Raw genomic sequence first — 25,952 nt, 5'->3', positions numbered from 1 at the left:
TAAGTTCTGTATATAAAACATGGGGATCCAGATGTGCAGCTTATTTTATGTCACCTGTCCCCTGAGAGCTTGGCACAAAGAGCTGAGCTTCTGGAGGGAGGCTTATTAGTCTGACCCCAGCTCTCCTTTACTAGTTCTCGGAATTGGCCGAGTCTTAGCTCCCACACCTATAAAATGGAATCTAACCTCCATCTGAGGTTGTGGGAAGGATTAGAAATAAAGGTGTAAAGTATTTTGCATAGTGTCTTGTGCAGAGTAGCCATTTAATAACTGACAATTATGAGTTTCTTAAAGGGTAAATAAATTCAGAAGAAATTTGAGTTGAGACCCAGTTAAGTTACACCAACAATTTTATTGACAAGCGCATTAAGTTTGGGGAATATTTCTAGCTCCCGTCCCCAAGTATTAAATAAGCTACCTCTTAACCTCTTTGTGGTTCAGTTTGCTCATCTGTAAAGTAGGGATAGTAAGAGAATTTTTGCAAAGACTAATAAATAACAACGTATATGTAAATCTCTTAGAACAAGGCACATTGTAAGAGCTGTACAAGTGCTCACTATTTTAACTGCTACCATATAAACACTCTTAATTGCAGATAGGCCATGGTTCTCATAAACTAGAGCTAGGAAGGCCTTTGTACAGGGCTAGGGCGCAGGCCTGTCCTTGCCGTACAAGGTGGCTCTGGAAGACCTGGGTTTTGGGGGTGCTGGCCCTGCTCTGCAGATGAGTATTATCCTGGTACCTTTGCCTCCCCGTCTCCAACTCTTCGCAGAAATACACTTCAGTATTCAACAAACATCCACTAACAGCCCACTGGTTTTTCAGGAGGGAGAAACTCAAATTCAGAGTGGGTTGGGGACTCATTCAGGGACCCAGCAGCAGCGGGAGCAGAATTCTCCAGCTATTTCCGAGTCCAGTCCTAACGCCGTTATCTCCCCGCTCTGTGCGCCTCCTTCCTCTGGGCTGTCTCCACTGTCCCGGGTGGATCTTCTCCAAGAGCTGCCAATCTGGAGCAAACAGCAGAGGCCAGATGGGATGCACTGATGGGCGTCCTTGATGCTGGCATCTGAGCACGAGCTGTGCAGAGGCCACAGGCTGGCCTGGCCTGAGGACCTGGGCGGCCCACAGCCCACTGAGATGGAGGTGCAAGGGGAAATGTAGGCTTGTCTTCCTCAGCCCACGAAGCTTCTGCTCCAGATAAGCTTGGACGTTCCTCCCGATACCAAAAGGGCCTACCACAGGCCCAGAGCTACTCCATCCACAGCTGATGCTTTGCAGGGGGCTGGGAGGGTGCTGACAGAGGAGAGAAGAGGAACAGCAGCGGATAGGAAGGAAGGCGAATGCAGAAGCAGGCCCTCTTCAACGTGAGAAGTGGCTGGAAATGAGCCTTGTCTGGGTCTGAGTGAGGCCCAGGGCACACTGGCAGCTGGGGCTCTTCTTACAGGGTGAGTAGTCCCTTCTCTTCCCTGCCCTTTTGGTTCTCCTCGGCTCACTCATCTCAGTTCAGATGGCTCCAATGGTCACCAGCATCGCCAATGGATCTTCTCAGATGTAGGACTTAAAGGCAAGAATTCCAAGCCCGGGGTCTAAGTTTCGGTGAGCACCAGATCCTTGTCTGGAGCCTAGATGATAAACTACTTATTGCAGAGGACCCTTGAGCAGATAAAATGAGATAACAGAACCCCTTCTGCCACATCACTCTGTCCAGATGGCACCTTATCATGCTGGGCTGCCACGGTTTGTTCACACAAAAACATCTCCTCGTCTCATCCTGTTTCTTGGGCAACTGCTATGCTTCATTCACCTGGCACATGGTAGGCATTCACTAAAGCAAAACTGACGCCTGGGGCCAGAGCTGGTCTACAGGTGGGTTTTCTTTTGTTGGCAGAGTATGTAAAAGACTTTTGATTTGTTGTTGAAATCAGGAGATTCATGCACAAATCTGGACTCCTCAGTTTCTCTGGAAAATTTAAAAGTCAGGACTGCAGCGCCCATGTTCCTCCTGCTTGGAGACAGTCCATTAGCACTCAGGAGAGGCCACTCTCTTTAGAGATGCTCTCCACTCTGCCCATCTCCATCACTCCTTCCCCTCTCACAATGGAACGGCTTCCGCTTTACTCACTGATTGCACCTGCCGGGGCCCTGCAGGCAGCTGAGTCAGCAGCTCCTGCTGGTGATTTGGGCAGTAACAGAAGTGAAGTTCTCCATCAGCCTCACCAAAGAGAGTTTCAACACACGCTTGTTTAACAGGCAGCATCTGGGTCTTGCCAGGCAAACAGAATTACTGTGCCTATGAAGAGACACCATCCCCACAGAGGGACTCCAGACAGCCAGCTGTTGCAGGGGTGCCCAATGGCAATGATGTCTGCTTGATCTGGCTGCCACCAGTCCTTTCTCTGGCTCACCCTCTCTGGTTACAATAGATGATGTGCCATTTGGGCAAGAAGGGAGAAGGGTGGCACTGGCTTTATCAAGCCACTGTCAGTCAGCAAGGAAAACATCTCTGGCCTCCCGCATTCAACTACTGTAATCATTATTACCAGGAAACAGACCCAAACACCTAACAAAAGGAAAGAAGGGTGATGGAGGTGGCAAGGAGAGCATCGTTTTGAGCCGAGGAAAGCAGCGGGCACAAGCATGGGAGTGCAAAGCCACTGGAGCTTTAGGAAGGGCCCGAAGCTGGGGGCGTGGCAGGAGGTAGGGGCACAATGACAGCTGCCACATTCAAGTAGTGAGCTGTGAGGGAAGCCACGAGGGCGGCCTTGAGGGAACAAAGGCATGGGGCCCCCCCTTCAAGAAGGAAAACCCACTGCAATACTGAACACCACTCATGTGGGGAGGACACAGATGGACAAGTACCACCACCCTGATTTTAATGTGGAATGCAATTAACCCCTAAAAAAGGAACTCCAGAGAAGAGGTTTTCTAACCATCTTTAGGAATTTTTAAACTAGATGCCCCCCCCGCCATAACCCCCCTGGACAGCATTTTGTAAAACTGATTCAACAGAGCTGTTCTGGTGAGGGAAGATAGGCAGGAACCACCCCCTTCCCCTCCCACACTCCCCTTACAGGGCTCCACAACGCCAAGGAACATGGTTCAAAGATCACTGAGCTTGAATAGAAGCATCTATTCCTTTTACAAAGCAGAATAAGCCACCCCAAAAGAGCTCCTAAGAGGCTAAGTGCTCCTACACAGACGAACAGTTCCACTTCCTGTTGCCACATTGTTAACTATTTATTGAATGAGGCAGTAATAGACAGAATGGAAAACGACACAGAATCCATGCTCTGCTACTGGGGTTCTGCTTTTCTTCTTCTTCTTGGCAATTTCTCAAACTATCAGGAGGGTATTTTACCACAAAGGAACATGGACTTTAAAGCCCCTGGACAGTTTCACAACGATGATAAAAAATAATAATTAAAAAAATAACAAATTGTAGAACTAGGACTGTTTTATGTAAATTTCCCTTCCCTCCCCCCATTACGTACAGGAAAAAAAAAATACAAAGAACACTGGATAGTTTTATATAAAACAAGCAAATACAAGAATCTGAAACTTTTCTCAAAGGCTGAGCAAGACGTGAAGAATCTTTTTAATGTCGCATTAAAAAAACAAAAAACAAACATTAAATACACAGTCACACACGGGAGTTGGGGGGGCCCAGGAGGAGGGAGAAAGAGTCGTCCCTGTACTCAAGGAGCAGAGATTTGGCCTGTCAAAAAGTCAGGTGAATTTAACCCCTGGAGACTCAGGGCTTGTGGCTGAGAAATCACAGAATTTTGTTACAAAGAACACCCAGACCAATTAACAGCCGTGAGAAGGAAGCGGTGGGGCCTGGGCCTAGCATGATGCACCTTGGGACAGCTGCAGGGTCCCTTCTGAGATCTGGCCTGATCCAGGGGCGCAGGACGCACTCTCAGCCCTCTTCTCCCCAGTGCCCCTTAGTCTGGTGGCCAGCCTTCCTCACGCCAGGAGCCCCTGTCAGTTCTTGTCTCCTCTGTTAAGCTAAAGGAAGTCACAGGAAGGGAAAAAGGTTGCTCCCATGGGTGCACCCTGGTCTTTAAAAGATTTTTCTCTCCCTCCTTCCTTTCCCCTTCCAACTCCTCCCACCCCCTCATTCTCTCTCCACAATGCACACACCCACAAGCACACGCAGCGCGCACGCACTCCTCAAACCCTTAATACTTCTGTCACCTTCAGTTCATATACATGACCAATTCAGGACTGACCTTAAAACCAAAGCGACGGGTTAATAGTTGTGAGATCGAGAAGGTTTCCTGGGGAGGGGAGGAGATGGGAGGCTGAAGAAAACCCTCTCGGTCCTGCCTGGGAGCTTTAAAGACATTTCATTTGCCTGTGGCAAGGTCAGCATCTGGGCCAGCCCGAGGAGCATCTCAGCTGCCAGACCACGTGGCCCCTGGATCTTGCAAGCACAGTTTCTGGACCTCACCCCAATCCGGAACCTCCGTTCTCAGGTGAGCCCAGCAGGGAGAGTTCTGGGTGGCCACCGGGAGGCAGCTTTGGTGAAGGGCATGGTCACCTCTGCCTGAGTTTGTCAGTAGCTCAACGCATGACCCTGGTATGAACAAAACCAGGCGGCTGTCTGGCCACGTACCCTACACCCACTAAACTGGGTGAATTATTTTTCCACAGCTCACCTTGATTTCATACAGAAAATTCCATGCGGGTTTCTTTTATATATATATATACATATACATATATATATATTTATATATATATATACATACACATATATATATACTTTATATATATATGTAAATGTGTATATTCATATGTACACATATACATATATTCACACTCACACATACACACACCGAAGTATACACACGTTTCCGCAGAAAGAAGTCCTGCCACAATTTGGCTTTTTCGGGACTGTGAAATTGACAACACAGTATCTTATTCCACCAATCCCAGAAAATCAAGAGTGGTGCTTTTTAAAAAATGCAATTCCAAAATCCACTGCCTTTCTTCCTTTTTAAAAAAAAGGTTAACAAAACTTTTCTTCCAAAGTCGAGAGACTTAATTCCATTTGATTGCACCTCTGCAAACGTGTAAAAAATTTTGAAGTAGACTAGAAAATGATGCCATGGTATGGCTGCATGTCACTGTTCCAACGTCACCACCTCCACAGCCTGGCCGTCCATAGTGACTGCGCTGTCCGATATCCTGGTGGTCACAGGGGCCATGGCCACCTGCACCGGCCCGTTACCCTGGGCGAGGCTGGTTACCACAGTCTGGTACATGCTCACAGGGATCTGGACCAGTCCTGGGGAGACAAGGGGAGACCGTTAGTGCCGGGCATAGGTTCCCAGATGATGGCTGGACAGGGCAATCAGCTCCAGCCCTTGGGGTACCACTGTCTGCAGCCGCAGGTAACTGCATACCCACTGTCCAGGCACAAATACATCCCTTTCCCCACCCCATTTTAATTCTTTAAAACAGACTATCAGGAAAGAGAATGTGGAGAAGTTGTAAAAACATGCCTCAGAACAGGGCCGCCCCAATGTGCCAAGAGATGACCCCACCTGCCTGCCTCTCTCCAACTTTAGGAGGCTCGCACAGACCCCTCAGGGACGAATTCTCCTCCCAACAAGCCTGTCTCTTCTGACTGCCCTCCTCTCTAGGAGGAGCCACCACTCATGTTCTTGGATATTCTGCTACACTGACTTCTTCAACCCTCTTTCTGCCTATGCTCAAGTTTCTCTCAGCTTGAAAAAACTTCACCCTTAAACTTAGCCTGGCTTCTGGCCATTGTCCCTCTCCTCTGGGTCAGCTTTTTTTTTTTTCTAAAGCCTAGGTCATTAGTTTTCTGATTTTAGATTTCATAGACCAGTAGAAATTTAAATACATTCTGGGGTCAACTTAAAAAAAAAAATCCCAACTACCTCCTAATATCACTATTATTTCACAGTAAAAAGAAGTGTTTAGTAGAAAGAGAGAAGGAAGTGAATAATTTCAGAAAAGGGCAGTCCTTCCAAAGAAAGGAAAACTGACAATTTTATATGACATATTAAAAAAAAAAAAGAATTTCCAATTAAATAAGACAGAATAAATGCACATATAAAATTCTTCTTCCTCATAAAACAAAAATTATAGTGAAGGAGAAAAAAAGAGATATGAATGAGAGATGGCAATATATTGGGTTGGCCAAAAAGTTGACTTGGGTTTTTAAATAGCATCTTAGGGAAAACACAAACTTTTGGGCCAACCCAGTATATTTCTGGGAGATGCAAAGCATACATAAAGTGGTTCTGACATTAAAGAAGGGGAAGCTGCACGTCCTGTGTCCTGGAGTTCTCAGGGCATGGAGGCTCAGCTACTGCAGATTGAGAGGAAGAAGTGAAAGACAGGAGTTAGCTGACAGTTTGTATTCAACTGACTGGACCAGTAGGTCCTACCAATCCCAACACCCAGGCCTTTGTTGGCCAGACACCTGAAGTTCATCCACTGTATTGAGAAGCTGACCTGGAGAAGTCCCAGGGAAGATCTATGAGGTATCTGGTGGGTGGGCAGGGGAGGGGTCGGGGGTGTGCAGACAATGAAAGATCTGCCCTGCAGTCCTCATACTCACCACCCCGAGCCCTGCAGGCCACCCCGCTCTGCCCTGCACAGCCCAGCAGCTGTGTTTCAGTGCCTCACTCTTAAGGAACAGAGGCGACACACAACGTGGGAAGCAGAAACAAAAACAAATGGCCCTAAACTCTAATATCTTCAGAGACAGAAAAGATTTGTATCATACAAACGGATACTTTTATTAAAATTAGAGAAAATTTGTTAAAGAAATCAAATAGATGAAATACATTCCACAGAAAGATGAGACGGTAAAGTCAAGGAAATCTTCCAGAGAGCAGAAGAGATTAAAAGATGGAAAGTAGGAGACCTTAAGAGGTCCAATCTCTGATAAAAAAGATTTCTAGAGACTAGAAAAAACACAAGGTAGGAAATTATCAGACACATTGCAAGTAAATCCCTAGAACTGAAAAACATGAGTTTCAGATTGAAAAGGCCCCTTAGATACCCAGCAGAACAGAAGAAAAAAGATCTGGATGCTAAGACACAGCTTTGTAAAATTTCAGAACACTAAGGATAAAGCAGAGGTTCCAAAGGATTTGAGAAAGGGTAAAAAAAAAAGTCACATACAAAGAACTGGAAATCGTTATTGGATTTCTCAAAAGCAAGCCTGGAGGCTAGATGATGATGGAGCAGTGGCTTCAAACCTCTGAGAGAAAATGCTTTCAGCCTAGAATTCTCTCTCCAGCCCATGAAATGACACCCACGCCAATTAAGTGTGGGGACAGAATAAACACCTCCTTAGACTTGTAAGGGCTGCAAAAGCCGGCTACCTGTGCACACTTTCTTTGGAAGCTCTGAAGGTTGTTCCCCAAAGAAATGAGACAGGAAAACTTAAGAAATAAGTGGCCGTGGGGTCCAGGAGACAGAGAACCCACTGTAGGGAGCTTGGGGACAGGAGGAAGGCCCAGGACAGGGGCTGTGCAGTACGTCTGGAGGACACAGGGGATGTGGCATGAGCTTGTGGGATAGAGTACCTCGAGGGGTCTTCCAGAATTGGGTAGAACCGGTGATTACTCCTTAAAAAGTAGAAGAAAAAAAAAGCAAGGATTAACCATACCCACTCGTCGTGGCAGTGAACAAGTTTTACCTTTATAAAAATTTTATGTTTATAACAATATAAACATAGAAACTGAGTTATTGAAAATTGTGATAATGTCTCAACTCAAGAAATAATATGACTATTATTTAGAATAATACACATAAATACCAGAAAAAAAAACATGGAGTGTTGCCTCTGGGGTACATATATATATATATATATATTTTTTTTTTTTTTAAAGGCCTTTTAGTTTTGCCATTTAAAACTGTGTATCACTTTGATGAAAATAAAAATTAATTATAAAAAGGGATGTTTTACCTGCATATTTCCTAATGCAAAAAAAAAATATCAAACATAAAATAACATGTCAATTTTACAACGTTAAATTGTATCTAATTGTTTTCCAGGGATAACTGTTGACAGTTTGGAAATAAGTATTTGTTTATGCTTCCCTGGTGGCTCAGACCAATGCAGAAGACCTGGGTTTGATCTTTGGGTTGAGAAGATCCCCTGGAGAAGGGAATGGCTACCCACTCCAGTATTCTGGCCTGGAGAATCCCATGGACAGAGGAGCCTGGAGGGCTACAGTCCGTGGGGTCACAAAGAGTTGGACACGACTGAGCGACAAACACAATACAACACCATAACATTTAATGATGCAACCTGAAATGAGGCTAAATGTTCTGTTTTGTAACGTTTTTAGGATTCCAGGCTTACCCTGCTATGTGTTAATGAGAATGGAAGGCATGGCCCACAGTCCTCACACTGAGATGCTGGGGCCTGAAAGGGGAAGGAGGGGGCCAGCTTCAGAAGGCTGTTGGGTTCAATGTTTTTCACCTAGACCTTTGCAAACGGCTTTCACATCTCTCTAGTCAGTTCCTTTTTCCATTCACTCCTTTCTGCCGCCCAAGTTATCTTTCTGTAACATGTCATTTCCCAAGCTCAAACTTTTCAAATTCCCTGATGCTAGTTAAAAGGTTCCCAAAGCCTATAGTAAAGTTCAAATGTTGGGCCTGGCATTCAGGACTCTTATGATTTGTCCAGCCTTACTTCCCTTACAGCCTCGATTCCCTGTGCTCTGGGCATCACCCTGGACTATTCTCAATTCTCCAACACATTGGTAACCTTCCTTTCTCTGGGCCTTTGCTCAAGCTGTTTGCTACCTGGAATTCCCTTACTGCCCACACCTTCCCCTTTAAAACCCTCCTCTTGGAAGCCTATCCCAGCTCTAGTCAATACTGAGAGCAGCCTCCTTGGGATTCTCAGTAAGCACTGGACAGGAGGATATAATCTGGTAGGTCTGGCTAATGCATGTAGATAGGTCTTCCCCATCTACCTAGATTGAGGGCTCCTTCAAGGTCAGGCCTGGCTCTGGTTCATGTTTAGTATGAGGTACAAGGTATACCAAATACTGGCATCAGCATAGCCTCAAGGGCAGCAGGTCAAGGGATTTTATTGCAGGACCTAACCAACGTGTGGCTGGGCTCTAGTCCCTGGCATCTAGACTGCAGTAATGGGCCTGAGTATATGTGAATATGTGAAGACCAAGACCCCCTTCCATCATCCTGATCTCCATTATCACTTTCATCCTGTCTTCTGGTCAAAACAGACAAAGTTAATGAAGTAACGTTTTTTGCCAAATGCCCTGTGGCAAAACCAGGACACTTCCAAAGAACCCTCATGCTGCTGCTGCTGCTAAGTCGCTTCAGTCATGTCCAACTGTGTGTGACCCCATAGATGGCAGCCCACCAGGCTCCCCCATCCCTGGGATTCTCCAGGCAAGAACACTGGAGTGGGTTGCCATTTTCTTCTCCAATGTATGAAAGTGAAAAGTGAAAGTGAAGTCGCTCAGTCATGTCTGACTCTGAGCAACCCCATGGACTGCAGCCCACCAGGCTCCTCCGTCTATGGGATTCTCCAGGCAAGAACACCTGAGTGGGTTGCCATTTCCTTCTCCAATGTATGAAAGTGAAAAGTGAAAGTGAAGTCGCTCAGTCATGTCTGACTCTGAGCAACCCCATGGACTGCAGCCTACCAGGCTCCTCTGTCCATGGGATTCTCCAGGCAAGAGTACTGCTAGCAAACAGCAACCAAAACCAGAAGCAAAGATCAGTCTTATTTCACTGTTCTTGCTTCTGAGACTGATTCATTCAAAAGCTCTAAGCTGGGATAACAAGTTACAAACTTTACAAATACACGGAATACTGTGAGTGGGACCTTCTTACTGACTACGAGCAATGGTCCTGGGTCAGTGCTGGGATGGAGAGAAGCTGGAAGAATTGTTAGAATTAAATCTCTTTCTTACTGGTTTATGATGTGTTTGGGTTACCTATGATATGGGTCCATGTCCCACACTGTTGTTGAAACACTTTTTAGTATCATGGAAGATTTGCCCTAAAATAAAATGGAAAAGGGTTCAAATGCAGAAATTCAAACTAGCTGACACTGCTATAACCGGAATAATCTTTTGAACACAAACTGGTTTTGTTCTCCTCTTTTACAACTCTTCACTGGTTTCCAATGGCCCATGGAATATAAAGTCCAAATCCCTTTGCAGGTATTTCAGCCTTTCACATCAGCCCGTCGCTCAGTTAGTTCAGCCTGGTGATACGTGAATCTCCACCCACTGTACATTCCAGGAAGGTGAACGACTTGATTGAGGCTCTTTCCACACCTGCCACAATGGTGTGCACACTTTCTGACTCCTGCCTGGAATGACTGTTGGCTTGTTCCTTGAATGGGCTTCTATTCTTCCTTCAGCTGCAGTCTCTCCTCCTCCTGTCTGAGCTCCTCTTCTCCCAAGGGTCCACAGCACTTTGCACTGGTCTCCATGGAGGAGGTGATGGTCATATACTTTATCACTGGTTACTTGTCTTATCTCCAGGGAAACTGTAAATTCCTTAAGGGAGAGATGGAATCTCCGTATTTGAGCCCCTAGCAATGAGCAGGTGTTTTCTACACAGTTGAATGAAACCTGCCTTCCGAGATTGCACAGGTATCTACCTTCCCCCCAACCCCGGGACAGAATGATTGACGTGGGTGAGCCTTCAGGTGATTAGGAAGTTTCCAGAAAAAGCAATACAGAAACAACTCCATTCAAAGCTCATCCAAATAAAACCATTTTAAAAGACCTCATATTCTGTACTTCACAGCTTGGGAAGGAGTCAATTTGGCCTTTAACAACTGGGTGATGACTCCCACACAAAGCCGTCTCGAGAGTGAATGACTAGTGACAGCGACTTCATATCTAAAAAGCTTCTTGGAGAAATCCCATATACAGGGCATTTCATAACCTCGGATACCTTGAAACCCAAGGCGTTACTCTCTACACACAGTTTCAGTCTGCCTCCACCTTAAATAAGTGCATTACCATCCCACTGTGAGGGTTTTAGAATCTCACACATGCAGCCATTTTGACATGAGATTAGATTAAATCGTCTCAGTGTCTCTGACCTAGCAGCCTTTATGTCCATGGCAAGGAAAGGGGGAGGGGGCTAGAGGCTTGGAAACCCAGCGCGCACTAAATCGGCTGGCTGCCCTTGCAAGAGAGATGATTAAATGCTGAGGTTCAGTAATCAGGCCAGGATTGTCCCTGCATCTGCTCAGCCTGCCCCTGATTAGCCCTAATCTAGAAGGCGTATGTTAATCTCAGCTTGTATTCTGGGTCATTTTGATTGATTAAGCAACAGGAAGCCTTTCCCATTCTACATTAGGGACTTGAAGTTCTCCTTTTTGTTTTTCACAGAGACCCTGCACAACCCTAGTAAGAAAGCTCTCCTGGCATTTGTACAGTGCTTTTCAAAGTCTTCTCACCCCCACTGCACAGCACTCGCTTCCTGCTGAGACTCTGGAGCAGCAGGCAGGGCAGGTATTCTTCCCTTTCACAAATGATAGGCAAGTACTGTTGGGAGAACCATGGACTTACCATAAAAGCACACACTTATAAAAACCTGGAACTTTTAGTACCCCAATCTCGGGTACCTCATCTTTCAAAGCTGTAAGAAACCATAGAGTTCTTCAGTTTAGAAAATCTAATCCCCCCTTTTCTTTAAATTCCAAAGCATATGGGTAAAAAGTTTATTTAAACAAAACAAAACATGGACTGAGGGAGACTGAGTGACCGAGCCGGTGGTAAGGCAAGGCAGCTGGGAGGCACCGGCAAGCCTTTACCATTGACCACTACAGCCAGCAGGGACCTGGAAGAGAGAGGACAGTCCCTTTTGGGCTCACTGCTGCCTCTCCTCTCAGGCTTCTTGGTAAGGTTTACAGAATAGGCAAAAATGGAAAAAGAGGCCAAAAGAGACTTGGGAACTTCAGGTCCCAGTGCAAGGATTTCCTTGGCCAATAGCAGTCAGCCCCCAAATCCTGGAGGAACTGCTGGCCCCAGAACAGAAAGAGGAGTCCTGACCCTGCTCTATTTTTCTACCAGTTGGGTATCATTCTTGAGCCCAAATGGTCAAACACGCTCCTCCCATCTTAACAAATGGCAATTACATTCTTTTAGTTGCTCAGGCCCAAAACTTGGAAGTCAGGCCATCTCTGACTTCTCACGCAATTCATCAGCAAATTCTCTCGTTTCAAAGATAAACCCAGAACACAGCCACCATCGGCCGCTGATCCCCTGGGTGAACTCCTATCCTCTCTTGCTTGGACTACGTGTTAGCTTCCGCCACATTGCCCTGCGTCAGCCCTGGCTCCAATGCACTCTCTGCTCCCCAGACAGAAGCCAGAGGGATCTTCTAAAACTTCCACACGATGGACATGGGGACACACATTCTGAAAATTCAGATATTTGCTTTTCCTTGGTTTCTGCAAAACGGGTTCTGCAGTGGTCTTTCTCTGAACGTGTCACCAGGGGAGGCTTTGTGGTAGACCATGGGCGCCAGCGAGAGTAACTTGAAGGTTAGGGTCACTGCCCTGCACACTCTGGATTCATCATTCATGAGCTGATCTACTCTATTCCTGGCCTCTTCTGAGGTAATGAGTTCCATCACCAACCTACCACGTGATGCATCTCTCTCTCTCACACACACACATGCATATAACTGGAATTTATTTACTGACGGGAATTCATTTATGGCACCCCACTCCAGTACTCTTGCCTGGAAAATCCCATGGGCGGAGGAGCCTGGTAGGCTGCAGTCCATGGGGTCGGTAAGAGTTGGACACGACTGAGCGACTTCACTCTCACTTTTCACTTTTGTGCATTGGAAAAGGAAATGGCAACCCACTCCAGTATTCTTGCCTGGAGAATCCCAAGGACAGGGGAGCCTGGTGGGCTGCCGTCTATGGGGCAGCACAGAATCGGACATGACTGAAGCAACTTAGGAGCAGCAGCAGCGTTTTGAGATCTGATGAATAAGTCTATACATCACAGTTAGCTAAATCTTGAGATATTGTTTGACAACAGCTACTCCAACTCCCCCCGCCTTTTTAGTGGCTCCCTACTAAGGGAGAATCAAGTCCAAATAGCTAATAGATGAGGGATTATATCAGCCTTTCCCACAAATACTCTACCTTATGCCTTTATCACAACTGTTCCTGTCTCCTCAGTATACCCTAGCCACCACATATATTTACTCAGGCAGGTCTCTCTGCCTAGAATTACCCCTGCCAACCTACGTCCTGTTCTTTCCCTGTCTTTCAGGGGTTCCTCCAGACAGAACAGCCTACCAGGTTCTCTCCTTCCAGGGATTTTATTGCTTCACCACTCATTTGGCACCAGATCTGTGCTAACCTGTTCCCAAATAGCTACTGTTTTTCTCTATACAAACACTACTTACTTAGATCTTGGCAGGATGATGTTCTTGAACAGTGAGCAACTTGAACACAGTAGACGTTAATACCTGAATATGACAATTGATCACATTCTTCATGATTTTCAGAAACTTGATTACATTCCCCTTAGCTTTGGTCTCTGTGGCCCGAAGCCTTTTACTTCGTTTTGGAATGAGTACCATTGTCCCCACAACACTCTTAAGGCAGCAGCCAAGTGCTGTATGGCAGTTCAGGTGCATTTGATGTGAAGGTGGAACAGGCGCTTGTATTTCCATTAGCTTCCCAGTCAGAAAGAATCCTGCCTCTGCCACTTACAGGCTTAGGAAGTCTCACTTTCCTCCTACATAAAATGGTAATTCCTAATATTCTCAGGGTTGTTGAGAACTAGATGTGCTGACGTGGGTAGAGTCTGGCACAGTGCCTGGCACACAGTAGGTGAACACTGTCAGCTGCTTTCCCAGATGACTTGGAATGAGAGGTCTGATGAAGCCTGGCTGGGGTCACAGATGTTAGACTACAGCTCTCAGGAAGCAGAAAGGAAAGCAGAGACAGTGCAGATCTCCTTTCAGCTGCGATTTGCTCCTGCCAGGAAGCACATCATTTGCCAAAGGCCTTCAAAGATGTAAAGATTAGAGATAAAAGCCATGAAATCAGGGCAGATGGACTGGTGGGCTGCTTCCTTTCTGAATGCAGCGATGGTCAGCACAGGCACTGGAACCACATGATGACATATATGAAATAGCTGTCGATTTGGTATAGCAGTAAAGACACAACCTAGGCTAAACCACTAATCAATATTAAGAATGTTAACTATATGATCAGGGACAGTATGATATGATGTCACCATGCCGATAAACTTCTAAACCCCAAAACTAATGGCACACGCTGGAGCCCAGCAGAGCTCAGAGTTGCAAGCCTAGTCAGGGTCACCCAGAACCACAGGCTGCCCTCCCCCCACCCCACGCCACGACAAGACAGAACGGGACAGACAGCCTGAGGAAGAATGGGCCTTTCATGTGCTCTCACAATCTGGGAAACCTTTGGGAATTGTTGTTTGCTGTAACTGAACCTTTCAGCCCAAAGGCCTTCCTAGTTGGTCATGGAAATATCTTTTAGTTTGGGAAAAAATATTGATGGTTGTGAGAGAAAAGTAGCTAAACAAATAAATTATCAAGTAAATGTAACAGTTGGTGAAAGAGCAATAATTCTTAAAGCTGAAAGGAAAAATTCGCAATGTAATGCTTTCTGTGGTTTATGCATAAGAAAGTGAACTGTATGTATTAGGAAAATGCTGGCTTAAATGGGGAACCTGTGACTGTGACTGGAAAGGAGAGGAATAAATAAGAAAGTGAAATCATCTATTGTTATTACCTAAGTTACTTCTGCAGTTTTTAAAGAGCCATCAAAAATATCTATAAGTGTCCTTAGGGAGGACAGGAAGGAGGGAAGTCCTTTAAAAAATCTTATCTCCAGGCCTGGAAAGAAGTTACATCAGTGCCTGACATCTAAGAAAAGCCACTATTATATGAAGAAAAATAGGCATGGTGTGTCCTGGCATAGAGATGGGAGAACATGACGGAAAACCAGGTAAAGAAGCTAGTAGGCAGGCAGCAGGCAGATAAACAGGCCAAGAAACACAAACAAGGACCACATGGAAAGAGGACAGATGAGGGCAAGAAAATGAAGGTCATGAAAAGAACAATGATATCAAATGAAAAGGAGAGCCAGGTAATCCTCATAATAGTAAGACAAGGGAGAAATAGAAAAAGCATTTCTCTCTCAGTGGTTCTGTTTCTGTTATATTAGCTGCTCTTGGGACATTTAATCTTCCTTTTCCGTGTTTTTAAAGTCCATGGCTTTTGAGGGCATTTGAGGGATTTATGGATTAAAATATGTATTACATCTGGCAAGTACTGAATATTCTCATGAAGCCAATAGCAGACTCAGAGGTACCCTGGTGTAACAGGCACTCCTCAGCACCCAAGATTTCTCTCCTCTGACCAGACCATCTCAACCTGCTCTTGGAAAAACCACTTTCTGGAATAACTTCCATAGCAGTGGCCTTTTCTGGGTAGGGCAGTTTCACTGTGTCCTTAATCTTGATTTTGAAGACCACAAGAAAATTGTCTTGCCTGCATCCCACAAGCCAAACGTTAAGAGTGAATTCACTTTTACTTTATTAGTGAATGTATTTCAAAACATAATTTGGAGATATAATTTTACCATTCCCTCTTGAAATTACTAGAGTCCCCAGGAACACGAACAAAATCAGGGTTTTGTCCTTTAGTGTTCAGAATCACCATGGGCTACATCCTGGAGACTGAAATCCCAATGGAAGACTGAAGCTGACTCTGATCCATGCTGTTCTGACCAAGAGGGCTTTAAACCAAAAATGGCAGGAGAGAAAAGTGTTGAAAGCTTGCAGGACATGTAGGTACTCAGGAGGATGTCTGATCAGAGATGCACGGAGAAGGGCAGGAGCACTCTAGTAAAGTTCCAGAGACCACTGGAAGGGGATGGGGAAACACTCCACATCTCCAGTCTGTGTAGTAGAGAAGGTGTGAACAGTACGTAAAGAGTTGGTATTTTCAAACATTAAATACAGCCCATCTGACAGAAACCTTAGGAGAAAGTTACCAAGCTGTTTACCAAGAGTTTGCAATAGTCGGGTGTAGAAATGGACCAATCAGGAGACCAATCGGTCTTCTTACCTAGAGTTAAGAATGGAGATTTATTTTTCTGTTATTATGTTCAAAATTTTTATTACAGAAAATTTCAAATAGGCACAAAAGGAGAGAGACTAGTGTAAGGACTCCCACCCCCTGTGCCTACCACCCAGCCCTTGCCTCCTCCATCTGAACAAGGACAGACTGAGGCAAAAATCTGCCAAAGGTGCTCTCCAGATTTTTCAATGCCTCACTTAGCCCAATCTTAGAGCATCATTTAGGGGTTTCCCTGATGGCTCAGATGGTAAAGAATCCACTTGCAGGAGACCCAGGCTTGATCCCTCGGTCAGGAAGATCCCCTGGAGAAGGGAATGGCTACCTACTTCAGTATTCCTGCCTGGAGAATTTCATAAACAAAGGAGCCTGGTGGGCTATAGTCTATGGGGTCGCAGAGTCAGACATGACTGAGTGCCTCAGCAAAATTTGCTTTAGACAATATCAGACACCTAAAGACAGCAGATTAGAGGTGGAAAGAAACAGTTAAGGGGTCAGACGATCACAAAGAAAGAAATCTATCTTATAAACTTCATTTAAATTGAGTATTATTCCATCTTTCCTCTGGACTGTAGTTAGCATAACCAAACTGTTAATGGGGACAAGTTCTTTATAAAAGAATTCCAGCTAATAAAGGCAGAGGAATGATAACACTAGAGAAATCACTAGTTTGAAACTTTTAGTGAAATAATGGATCTACATAATATCATTAATGGTTACTAAAGCCACTGGGGCTTCCCTGATAACTCACCTAGTGAAGAATCCGCCTGCAATGCAGGAGACCCCGGTTCAATTTCTGGGTTAGGAAGATCCCCTGAAGAAGAGATAAGCTACCCACTCCAGTGTTTTTGGGCTTCCCTGGTGGCTCAAGACCATTAGGTGACCAGGTGATGAGGACTGTAGAATAAAGGAATGCCACCACCCCATGCAGGCTGCAGTGCCTGGAAGGGTAGCCTTTTAAGTCTACCCTCCAGCCACTTCCTTCTTTCCACAAAGATGAAGCCCCTGTGGCCTGTTCAGCATCCACTCGCAACAGGCAATTTGCCATACAGAGGCCTGACAATGACACAGAACTTTTCAAAAGCACTGGGCAAAAAGGGCCACCAGAAAGGGCAGCAGCAGGAAGTCTGCTTCCCATGCACACCTGTGCCTGGGGTACAGAGGTGTCTCTGACATCTACCCATGGGGTTTACAGATTCCTTTGGGAAATGTGCCAGCACACTGAGTGCTAATGATGCCCATGATATAAAGGTAGATCTTTCGAGTCCCCTCTTAGTTGAACCAAAGGAAGCATGGGTCATTTCCTCCACAGTGCCCCCGCTAAACTCTGATTTCATGATGTGCTTTTCTTGTCACAGACTTATTTTCTAATCATGTCTTCTTTAAGCTAACATGAAAACTAATTTGTATTTCTTAAGTATGCAGCAGCTGGGCAGGGGGTGGAAGAGATGGTTCAGGCTTTACCCTGGCTTGCTTAGAGACACTGTCCAAGGATTTAAAACGTGCCATGAGTGATTTGCATGACAAATATTGTGTGTATGGCAACTAAGAATTGACTATATTTACATTTATAAAACCAAAAGGGCCATTTCTGTTTCATAGGGCTGCTATGAGGATAAGTAACATTATATTTAAATAATTTAAGTTCTTGAGAAAAGAGATATTGTCTAAATTTGAGGTAGTATGGGTGGCTCACACGGTGAAGAATCTACCCACAATACAGGAGACCTGGGTTCGATCCCTGGGTTGGGAAGATCCCCTGGAGAAGGGAATAGCAATCCACTCCAGTACTCTTGCCTGGAGAATTCCATGGACAGAGGAGCCTGGTGGGCTACAGTCCATGGGATCGCAAAGAGTCAGACACGACTGAGCGACTAACATACATACACATCGTTATTTCATAAAGGTTTTCTCCCAGGAGTCAAAGCCACCATGTAGTAGCTAACAGAGACGGACATATGGAAGAAACAAGCTTAAAGGTCTGCCCTTACTCCCCAGACTTGCTGAAAATGGAAGATGCCACCAGCTCAGTGCTCAACCCCCAGGAATATTGTCCACACCCCACATTGTACACAAAATGAACAATCCATATACACACTCTCGGCCTCCAAGTGTTCACATGCCTTCTTGTCAATGAGAAGCTCTGTTTAATGAGAAAAGAACTCTTCAGGCAAACAGTGGGGCTGTGAAAGCTGAAGGAAGGGAAGGCCAGGGAGCAGGTCAGCTATAAGTAGACATTCTGAACATTAAAGTCTTTTCTCATAGTTTCAATACATTTTTAATATCACTATTATTACTGTTTTGTGAGAAGTTGGAGGGGCTGAAGAAAGGACACAAGATTCTTGGAGGAAAAATAATTTTAAGGTGAAAAGACAAAGATCATAGTCAAGAAACACCATTGGAAGCTGATCCAAAAATAATCAGGCAAGTTTCCTTTTCTCCTTCCAGCAAGGCTGAAATATTGGGGTGGCTGAAATATTGGGGTGGCCAAAAAGTTTGTTCAGGTTTTTTCCCTAAGTCCAAGGCTCACTTAAGCAGTCAAGGCATTTCAGGAGGTTCAGACCAATCTCTAAACAGTCCTGTCCCTGAGAACTCACTGTGAAGCAGGGCACAGTGTACCTGTGAGCACCTGAAACGTAGCTAGTGTAATTGAGGAGCTGAGTCTTTAATTTTATTTGATTTTAATTAATTTCAGTTTATAAAGGGCTAGAGCAAGGCTCTAAAACCTTCCCAGAGCTTTCAGTGAGCCAACTCCACACCTTAAGCGTGCTTCAACTGCATACACACTGCAGAACATGCTAAGAGTTACTTTTGTTTAGATGGAAACTCAATCTGAAATTAGACACTCTGCATTCACCTAAAATATATTTTCCTGGCATTTCCCTTATTTACATCATAGCTTTTTTTTTTACTGCCCGACTCCATCAACTTATTTTAACATATCCTACCTCCTGGGTGCCCAGGTGAGAAACTCTGCCAGCACTGGAGAGTACTGCAGTAGAGCTATACATTAGGGCACTACAAGCAGCAGGGGAGGCTGGGTTGGGCACAGTCAGAGAACTGCTGGCCGCCTCGGTGAGCCAATCTGATAGCAGGTCTTTGTAGTCTCACTCAGAGCAGTGTCTCAGCTTCCATATTGAGACCCCTTCAATGATTCTCAGATCCATTTGCTAGCTTTACAACAGAAAAGATGTTTCTATCAATTTTACTTTTGAAAACCCCATTTAGACTCTGAAAATCTCTAAATTGGGGCCTTTCTAATAATGAAGATTTGGTATAATTATAATGTCACAGGCAATCGTGCTGACAAAGCAAAACCAGTATGTCTCCTTGCTGGGCCTTTGCTCTCAACTCTGACCAACGGGAGGAGAAAAGAGGCTTTGTCAGGAGCAGATGTACAGTGGGAGGCCCCGGGAAAGCAGATCTGGTGAATGAAGCAGGTGCCACTTAGACATTCACTTTACTGACTCCAACCACAACCTTCCTTTCATTTGATATCCTGCTCTTGGCAGGAGGATGGGGAAAGAGCATCACACAAAGAGGAAGCATGTTTATCCTGTTTAGATTACTGCTCTGCTAGGCTGCTGCTGCTGCTAGGTTCTGCACATTCGCTCTTTATTAAGCAAATGGTAGAGCTGAGAAGTGAATCCCTGTATTTACACAGGTAATCTGAGAGCCAGAAGGGCCCCAAAACCATAGTGGCTGTGATGTGCAGGCTATCAGAGTTAGAAACAGTGTGCTGACATTCCTTCAAAATCATAATGCAAGCACAAATAAAAAGAGGCAAGTACCCTTAACCAAGAACCTTAAAAACTTTATAAGAATTTCTCCTGTTATGATAATCTAGTTCTTGTGTGAACAGTGATTAATCCCCCTCTTACATGCTTAATTAAAACTGCTTTTTCATCCACATACTGAATAGTAATGATTCCAATTAAACTTGTCCAATTATGGCTCTAGATTTGGTAAGCAAAAAAAAAAAAAAAATCCCTTTACAGAATATTACCTGCAATGACAGGCACCAAGATTCTGTCTTGGTTACAAGGAGCTGGAATCATCTAAGACCAGAATCTGTCTTTCGAATACAAAGACTCAGAAAGATCTGGGGACCTAAAGGGAAGGAGAATGAGATAACGAAACATGTAACTTGGCCTTGAGGACGCTGGAGGTGGAGAGGATGCCGTGGTCAGTGGTGTCTGTCTGCCAGATGGTGGGTACCTTCTCGGCAATCTCTGCCCTGAAGCCCTGACCTGAGAGTCCTCTGCCCAGAATGCCCCTAACTTGTCAAGTTTCCCCAAGCTGAGAATACCAGACACAGACCAACCTGGCTTCACACGTGTGCTAATTCCCTCTGGGGTCCCAAGGAGCCAACTCAGCTTTCAATGTGAAAAACACCTCAAAGCATCTGAAGGACCTGGCCATGGCTCAGATGAGTACTAAGAATTGACACGAATGTATAGGGGTCATTTCATTGTAAAGGCCCTACCTTTCTCTGAAGGGCCTCAATTAGTAGCAATTCCTTATGTAAAATGATGAATGCCTGAGGCCACTCCAGTTTATGATGGTGTAGAGGAGATGACACATCCCCTTTGAACTTGCAGACTCTGCAAGGAGAAAGAGGACTCTAAACATCACAATACTTTCTTTTTCTTTGGTTGTGCCATGTAGCTTGTGGGATTTTAGTTCCCTGATCAGGGATTGAACCTAGGCCCTCGGCAGTGAGAGCACTGAGTGCTAACCACTGGACCAGCAGGGAATTCCCCACAGTGATACTTTCAAGAGGCAGTTCTGCTCCTTCGGAATGTATCCACAGGTCAGCATCTTTGCAGGAGACAAAGGTACCAAAGAACACCAAAACTAAAAACTCCTTGAGCTGTATAGGCAATGTCTGATGAGTGACAGAAAAGACTTGGTACTTTTGGAGAACTGGGTCTCAGTTTTGTCTGCCCCAGCATCCTCAGGGATACAATCTTTGTCTATTAATGCCAGAGGCTTTCTGAAGCAAGGATTCTCAGTGTGAGATTCACTTCCTTCTTCCAGCTCACTGTACCAGATCCTAAGACTGCATCCCAGAGGTGTTAAGAGTGAACCCTCTGAAGACTAAATCCCTTCCCATTCAATGTGAGTGTTTAATAACAGTAATAGTAGTAGTAGTAAACACTTACTGTATGCTCACAATGCCCCCCAAATTAGTGCCATCAATGTATATCTTGGGGGAATGGAGGGGGTGGAGATCAGGGTGTCAAAAAAACTGCTACTTCCCTCTGAGAGCTATTCTGGAAGGCATTTTGGACCTCAGATCATAATGAAGCGGGTGGGGAAGGAGGACAAACCTCTATGATACGAAAGGGCTGGATGAGTAACATACATGAGACATAGAACTGTAATCCTCTTTGGATTCTAGAATCAAGAGCGCCATCACACATCTCCACGTTCCCATTTCTCAGAAGCAGCCATGTTTCACTGTGAAATCTGGAATTCATCCAATGCTAATGGCTTCTTTCAGACTGTAACCCACAAGGCTCTGGATATTTCATCCTTTTGGGGGCCATGATACGTCCATTAGCATACCTGTGTTGAAGACGGCTGCAGCTGAGAAGAGGAATTTGCACTTGTGGATCATCCAAGTGGAAATGGGCAAGTGGCCTTGGTGTGAATAAAGGGACCAGAAAGTGAGTCTAGGTGTCGCCACTGCTTCCTGTCTCAGATTTTCCTGCTCAGGACTCTGCAGTGCACAAAAATAGGCCAGCTCTTCTTGCAACCCTCTGCCCAGCTGTTTACTGGCCGTGGATTACTGGAGTCACGTGGCAGGTTTTTTTTTTAGCAAAGCTTTGCTGTCTCTGAGCTGAGAAGGTCACTGGGAAGGAAGGCTTGTGATGCACTTCTGTCGCCCTCCCCTGTGCAGGGTGGCACAACCTGCCAGAAGGCCACAGTGCTTTTGCCGCGGTCTTCAGAGCAGCACTGTCCAGCAGTGGTGGGGATGCTGCGTATCTGTGTCCATTAGTAGTCACTAGCTGCATGTGGCTATTTAAACTTGAACGTGAATAAATTAAAAATAAATAAAAAAGTACCTCAGGTCACATATGGCTAACTGAGCACTTTGTGGCTAGTGTGACTGAATAACTGAATTTTAATTTTATTCAACTTCCATTTAAATTCAAACAGCTACATATAGCTAGTAGCTACCGTACGGGGGACTTTATTTTATTTTAACAGATTTTTGGCTGCACCATGCAGCTTGCGGGATCTTAGTTCCCTGACCAGGGATTCAGTCTGGGCACTGGCAATGACAGGTCGAGTCCTAACCACTGGATCACCAGGGAATTCCCAGGATATAACTTTAGATCTTGGGTTTTGACTCCATTTACTTGTTTGCTTCTCTTAAGACTCATCATGACACTGACTTCTAAAGTGAGCAACACATGGCTATGACCATTTCTCAAAACAAGCCTGAAAAACGTGAGCCACACCAAGTAACAGTTTGATCAGATACAGTAAAGATGATGATTTTCATCTGTTTTATACCGTCTTTACTTTCTTGGTTGACTGGATTGGCAAAATGGAGTGAAGTGGGGGTGAAAGGAGCCTACAGAGGCAGTACAGAGTCCTGGAGATCTGGGTTTGGTTTCACCATTCAGCAGCTGAGTGACCCTGGGCAAGTCCTAGTGTAGCTGCCTCTACAAAACAAGCCATAAGCTCTGTTCTACCCACCTTCCTGGGTGAAGGGAGGTCAGTGCAGAGTACTTACTTAGTCAACTGCAAGGTGGCAGTGGTAGGGCTAGTGGTAGGGGTGTTGATTAAAAAAAAAAAAGGAAAAGGAAAGAAGGTAGGAAGAAAAGAAAAAGATGAAGGCCCTAAATAATAATGTTTAATGCACACTGTCAAAAGGCAAATAAGGAGTGAAACTGAAATAGTTATTCTCCCAGTATGACATCTACCAACATGTTTCCCAGAATGAAAATGAATCATCTTAGGAGAAACGTTCAGTTCAGTCGCTCAGTTGTGTCCGACTCTTTGCGACCCCATGAATCGCAGCACGCCAGGCCTCCCTGTCCATCACCAACCCCTGGAGTTCACTCAGACTCACATCCATCGAGTCGGTGATGCCATCCAACCATCTCATCCTCTGTCGTCCCCTTCTCCTCCTGCCCCCAATCCCTCCCAGCATCAGAGTCTTTTCCAATGAGTCAACTCTTCGCACGAGGTGGCCAAAGTATTAGAGTTTCAGCTTTAGCATCAGTCCATCCAAAGGACACCCAGGACTGGTCTCCTTTAGGATGGACTGGTTGGACCTCCTTGCAGTCCAAGGGACTCAAGAGTCTTCTCCAACACCACAGTTCAAAAGCATCAATTCTTCAGTGCTCAGCTTTCTTCGCAGTCCAACTCTCACATCCATACATGACCACTGGAAAAACCATAGCCTTGACTAGACGGAGAAATGTTAGCTGACTTAAATGGGGAAGCCCCTCTCTGCAGACAGTGTTTCTCAGGGTGGCCCTTGGAGGACACTGCGCAGGGTCCCACTCTGAGCTCTGCCCTGGCTGCTGCAGTTCCCCGGTGTGGAAGCAGCTTCCCAGGCAGCCCTAGTTCATGGGCTCAGCCTCACCGTTCTTTCTGAGCCACAGCTCAGAGCTCTCCTTATCTGTCCTAAGAAGTGATCGTCCCGGGTCTCTGAGTATGTCCCACACCCCTTCCATTTAAAGAAAGACTTGCGATTCTGAAGGGGAAAACAGCTGTATGACAGATGAATCTTCCTGTACTTTTTCTCACAGAACAGGCAATGCCTTGGCTTGGTCTGACTGACACCATCCTAACATCTTAGCTTCCCCTCAGGTCTCCTTGTCAGTGGAAAAGAGGGCCATTTACTTTACAGGATGGTGGCCTGAAAACCCACAGCTCCTGCTCTCAGGAGGCTTGAGGCTGAGGCTCTCACCTCACACACACAACCCTGGGGCTCAGGGGCTTACTGCTTCCAATCTAGGAGGCACTGAACTCCCCACTTTTTCATTCAAGGTACAGACAGTCTCACAGTGTCAAAGTAACAACAGTTATTTTAAAGCTATTATCATGCTTTATGGTGACTGAATATGCATATTTACAGTAAAACTTTACTTAATACAGTTTACTTATTTAAACTTTAAAATATTGAGGCAAAGAGTGATTTAGTGCACACAAGAATAGCATATCCGCATCTTTTGGAGGCTGCAACACTGACATATTTCCTAAGTTAATTAATACTTGCATCTTCACTGACTCTTCTGGGAACAAGTCCATATATTAATGGGTCCAGAAAACGAGGACCATAGGAAAAGGGAGAAGGTGAGATGTATTCTATAGTTGATCAAGATGAGCACTGGCACTTTATCTCTTACTCTTAAAGATGAGCTGGAACAAAAGGACATGCTGCAAATAATAATGGATGATGGTGGTGGTGATAATACAGAAAAAGTGAGGAAAAAAGTCACCCTTTGTGATGGAAGCTGAAATGCTGCTGGAAGAGAACAGCAGCCCTGGACCAAGGAAGGTGATATAACCGATTGCAGGAGCCATTAAACAACGTCACCTTCAATTTCCTTCACTCAAGGTTATAGAAAATACTCCCATATATTCCCATTTTTACAGTATTCAACTCTGGACCATAAATCCTTCAACTGTGTAAGGTAAGCACTGGGACCTGTCCTATAGACAGGAAAGCTGGGTCTGCTGAACAGTACTGTGCGCTCTGTACCACTTAATGTATTTGGGGGGATGCTTGCGAAGAAACTGATGCTGGCAGCTAATAATAATTTCACATTTATGAATGATGGATCTATGTGCCAAGCACTATGCTAAGTACTTCACAGGAATCTCTTTGTTTAATGCTCCAGACTACCTCATGGTAGTATTATCCTCCTAACTATATAGCTAAGGCTTAAGGAACTTGCCTGAGAGCACAGAGCTCGGCAGTGGTACAGCTTTCAGAGGACCCATCTAGGCCTGAAGGTCCTCCCACCTTCCCCGCCCTTCCTTTTATTCTCCATGCCACATCAGATACCCTCTGTGACCCTAGCCACAGTTTCTATGGTAGAGGTTCTTCATCTTGGTGGGGGGTGGGGAAATGGGAGCTCTCTCTGATCTACTTGCACATCTGATCAAAGCTGCAGATCCCAGATAAATATAAAACTTTTGTGCAGAATTTTTCACGATCCACAGATCCAAGTTAAGAATACCCTAAAGGTTTCTATAATACACATAAAGCAGGTTTCTACAGAAAGTTAACACACACATGTTGCCTGCTGCAGGTCCAGCTGGGCTGATCTCTTTATATAAGTACAGGATGGACCTTTCAGCCATCCTGTCTCACGTGGGAGGCCTTGCTGGATAGGAATGTGTGTTCTAATCTCTCATGCAAGGACCCCACTCAAAAGTCCTGCTGCCTTATCTGAACTCTATGTTACTGTCCTCATCCATCTACTCTTTTATCCCCTTTGCTAAAAATGCCAATTAAAAAAAAAAAAAGCATTCCAGTGATCATGGTTGAGATTAAATTCAACTGGGAAAACACATGCATATTTTTAAAAGTTTTTAAAAAGGCTAAAGAAAAACAAGGAGGTGAAAAAGGGATGACATGGTCAATGTGAAAGGAAGATCAAGGTTTTTTCCTCAAAGAATTTGAAAACTGATTTAGTGTGATCTGGCAGTTGGAATGGATAGTAGAATGTACATTTGTTTATAGTGCAGCAAGACTGAGCAGAGCAGGGTCTTCAGGTTGTAGGAAACTATGTTGATGAATCTGGGGCAAGAGTCAACAGTAGCAAGGCTGTTGCCAGGGCCAGGCC

The 25,952-nt window shown here is 45.1% G+C and overlaps 1 protein-coding gene across 6 annotated transcripts in view; it reads right to left on the bottom strand.

Annotated features, from left to right (window-relative positions):
* Positions 1–332: 332 nt before the first annotated feature.
* The window catches only part of NRF1 (nuclear respiratory factor 1), a 131,175-nt gene continuing 105,555 nt past the window's right edge, over positions 333–25,952 (bottom strand). For 2 of the 6 annotated variants that reach the window (XM_006043402.3, XM_006043401.3), the window contains 2 exons: positions 7,572–7,613; positions 333–5,290 (listed from right to left, as the gene is read on the bottom strand). In XM_006043402.3, the coding sequence (XP_006043464.1) occupies positions 5,127–5,290; positions 7,572–7,613 (206 nt within the window). In that variant the 3' untranslated portion in view covers positions 333–5,126. Of the gene's footprint in view, positions 5,291–7,571; positions 7,614–15,251; positions 15,957–16,020; positions 16,126–20,140; positions 20,245–25,952 lie in introns of those variants that run through there. The other 4 variants (XM_044946857.1, XM_044946858.1, XM_025291517.2 and 1 more) reach the window with 4 other exon arrangements.

Source organism: Bubalus bubalis, chromosome 8 (assembly GCF_019923935.1).
Source record: "Bubalus bubalis isolate 160015118507 breed Murrah chromosome 8, NDDB_SH_1, whole genome shotgun sequence".
NCBI lineage: Eukaryota > Metazoa > Chordata > Mammalia > Artiodactyla > Bovidae > Bubalus > Bubalus bubalis.
This window is presented reverse-complemented; position numbering and strand designations above follow the sequence as displayed.